The 1,451-nt window shown below is 55.5% G+C and overlaps 1 protein-coding gene across 1 annotated transcript, besides 3 other annotated features; it reads left to right on the top strand.

Moving 5' to 3' along the window:
* Positions 1-583: part of a sequence feature (areas not merged during assembly with more than two copies in the genome that could not be assigned to a particular haplotype) that runs on past the window's edge.
* On the top strand, positions 380-979 carry Tc00.1047053506993.40 (mucin TcMUCII, putative; the record flags this gene model as incomplete). Its single annotated transcript, XM_810677.1, has 1 exon — positions 380-979. The coding sequence occupies one exon, from the start codon at positions 380-382 to the stop codon at positions 977-979; it is 600 nt and encodes a 199-aa protein (XP_815770.1).
* Positions 584-1,451: part of a sequence feature (heterozygous, non-Esmeraldo-like haplotype) that runs on past the window's edge.
* Positions 1,201-1,235: a sequence feature (AT_rich).

The raw sequence follows: 1,451 nt of genomic DNA on the forward strand, positions 1-1,451 counted from the left end.
TATTGTTACTATGCTTTTGTGCTGCTGTGTGCGCTGCACCTTCTTGTGTGTGTGCGCACCCTCCGTGAGGGGTGCCGACACGACGGACCGCTCTCGCCGCATGTGCATGCGGTGGAGCCTTGTGTGCCGCTCCTGTTTGCTTCTCTCCCTCTTCCATCTGTGTGTTGGTGTTGCGGCAGGGCTGTGTGTGTGCCTGCTGCCGTGGATTGGAGTGTGTGTCGTGCGTGGTGTGCGGCGTACGGTGCATGCCTGGCTGCTGCCCTCTCTTCATGTGGTGTGCCCTCTGTGTGTCTGCCGCACCTCTCGTCTCCCCTGTTGCTCTCCATGCCCCTCACTGTGCAGATCAGCTCCACACCACTGAACGACCACACTCACGATTATGATGACGTGCCGTCTGCTGTGCGCCCTGTTGTTGCTCGCCCTGTGCTGCTGCCCGTCCGTGTGCGTGATGGCGACTGTTGACGTGAAAGAAAATGACTCCGGTGAAGTGCGCACACCAGATGAAACACTTCCGGGGAACACTTCTTTAAATCCAAATGCTCCCACAGTCCCGAAAGCGGGTACTTCAAAGGATACGGAAAAAACACAAGATTTGCCAACCGGTGGGTCGTCCACCGGTAAAGATGCATTAGGTGCGTCCGGTCAGACACAGTTACAAAGTCCTGGCGTTCCGCTACAGCCAACTACTGCACCAACCGTTGCGTCAGTTGCACAAATAGTGCCGATTCGATCCGAAACAGTACAGGAAAAGGGGGCGACTCCATCAACGACCACGACGACCACCACAACAAAGGCACCAACCACGACCACCACCACTACAGAGGCACCAACCACTACGACTACAGAGGCGCCAGCTGTGTCGACCACCCGCGCACCGTCACGTCTTCGCGAAATCGACGGCAGCCTCAGCAGCTCTGCGTGGGTGTGTGCCCCGCTGGTGCTCGCCGCCTCCGCGCTGGCGTACACCGCTGTGGGCTGAAGAGGTGTGTGCGGGCTGTGCGTGCCAGCACTCAACCGCGGGGATTTGTGCGCGTGTGTTGTGGTTCACTGTATAAAATAAGAGGAAATAATGATCTTGTTTTGCTTTACTTGCTTCTGCTGCCGTGCTGTGTGCTCCGCGTTGTGCCCCGCATCCGTCACGTTGAACGCATCGCGGACACACTCATAAGCATGCGCACTGGAGCCCTGGGTTTGTTTTTCTTTAATTTCTTTTTTTAATTTCTTTTTTAATTATTGCTTTTATTGCTTTTTAAACTTGTGGTTTGCGGTGCGGTGTGCGAGCTCTGCAATCGTACTGATTCCATCTGTCTCGTGGTGTGTGCGCTGCTGCTGCTGGGGTGCTGCCATTTGTTGCTGTGCGGTGGCTGTGCGTGGTGTAGCGGCCGTGTCTATCTTTTTTTCTTCCCTCTCTGTTGACGGGGAGTTACTTTTGGTGAAGGCTGCACGCAAGT

The sequence above is a fragment of the Trypanosoma cruzi genome, genomic scaffold, assembly GCF_000209065.1.
Source record: "Trypanosoma cruzi strain CL Brener 1047053517085 genomic scaffold, whole genome shotgun sequence".
Taxonomy (NCBI): Eukaryota; Euglenozoa; class Kinetoplastea; order Trypanosomatida; family Trypanosomatidae; genus Trypanosoma; species Trypanosoma cruzi.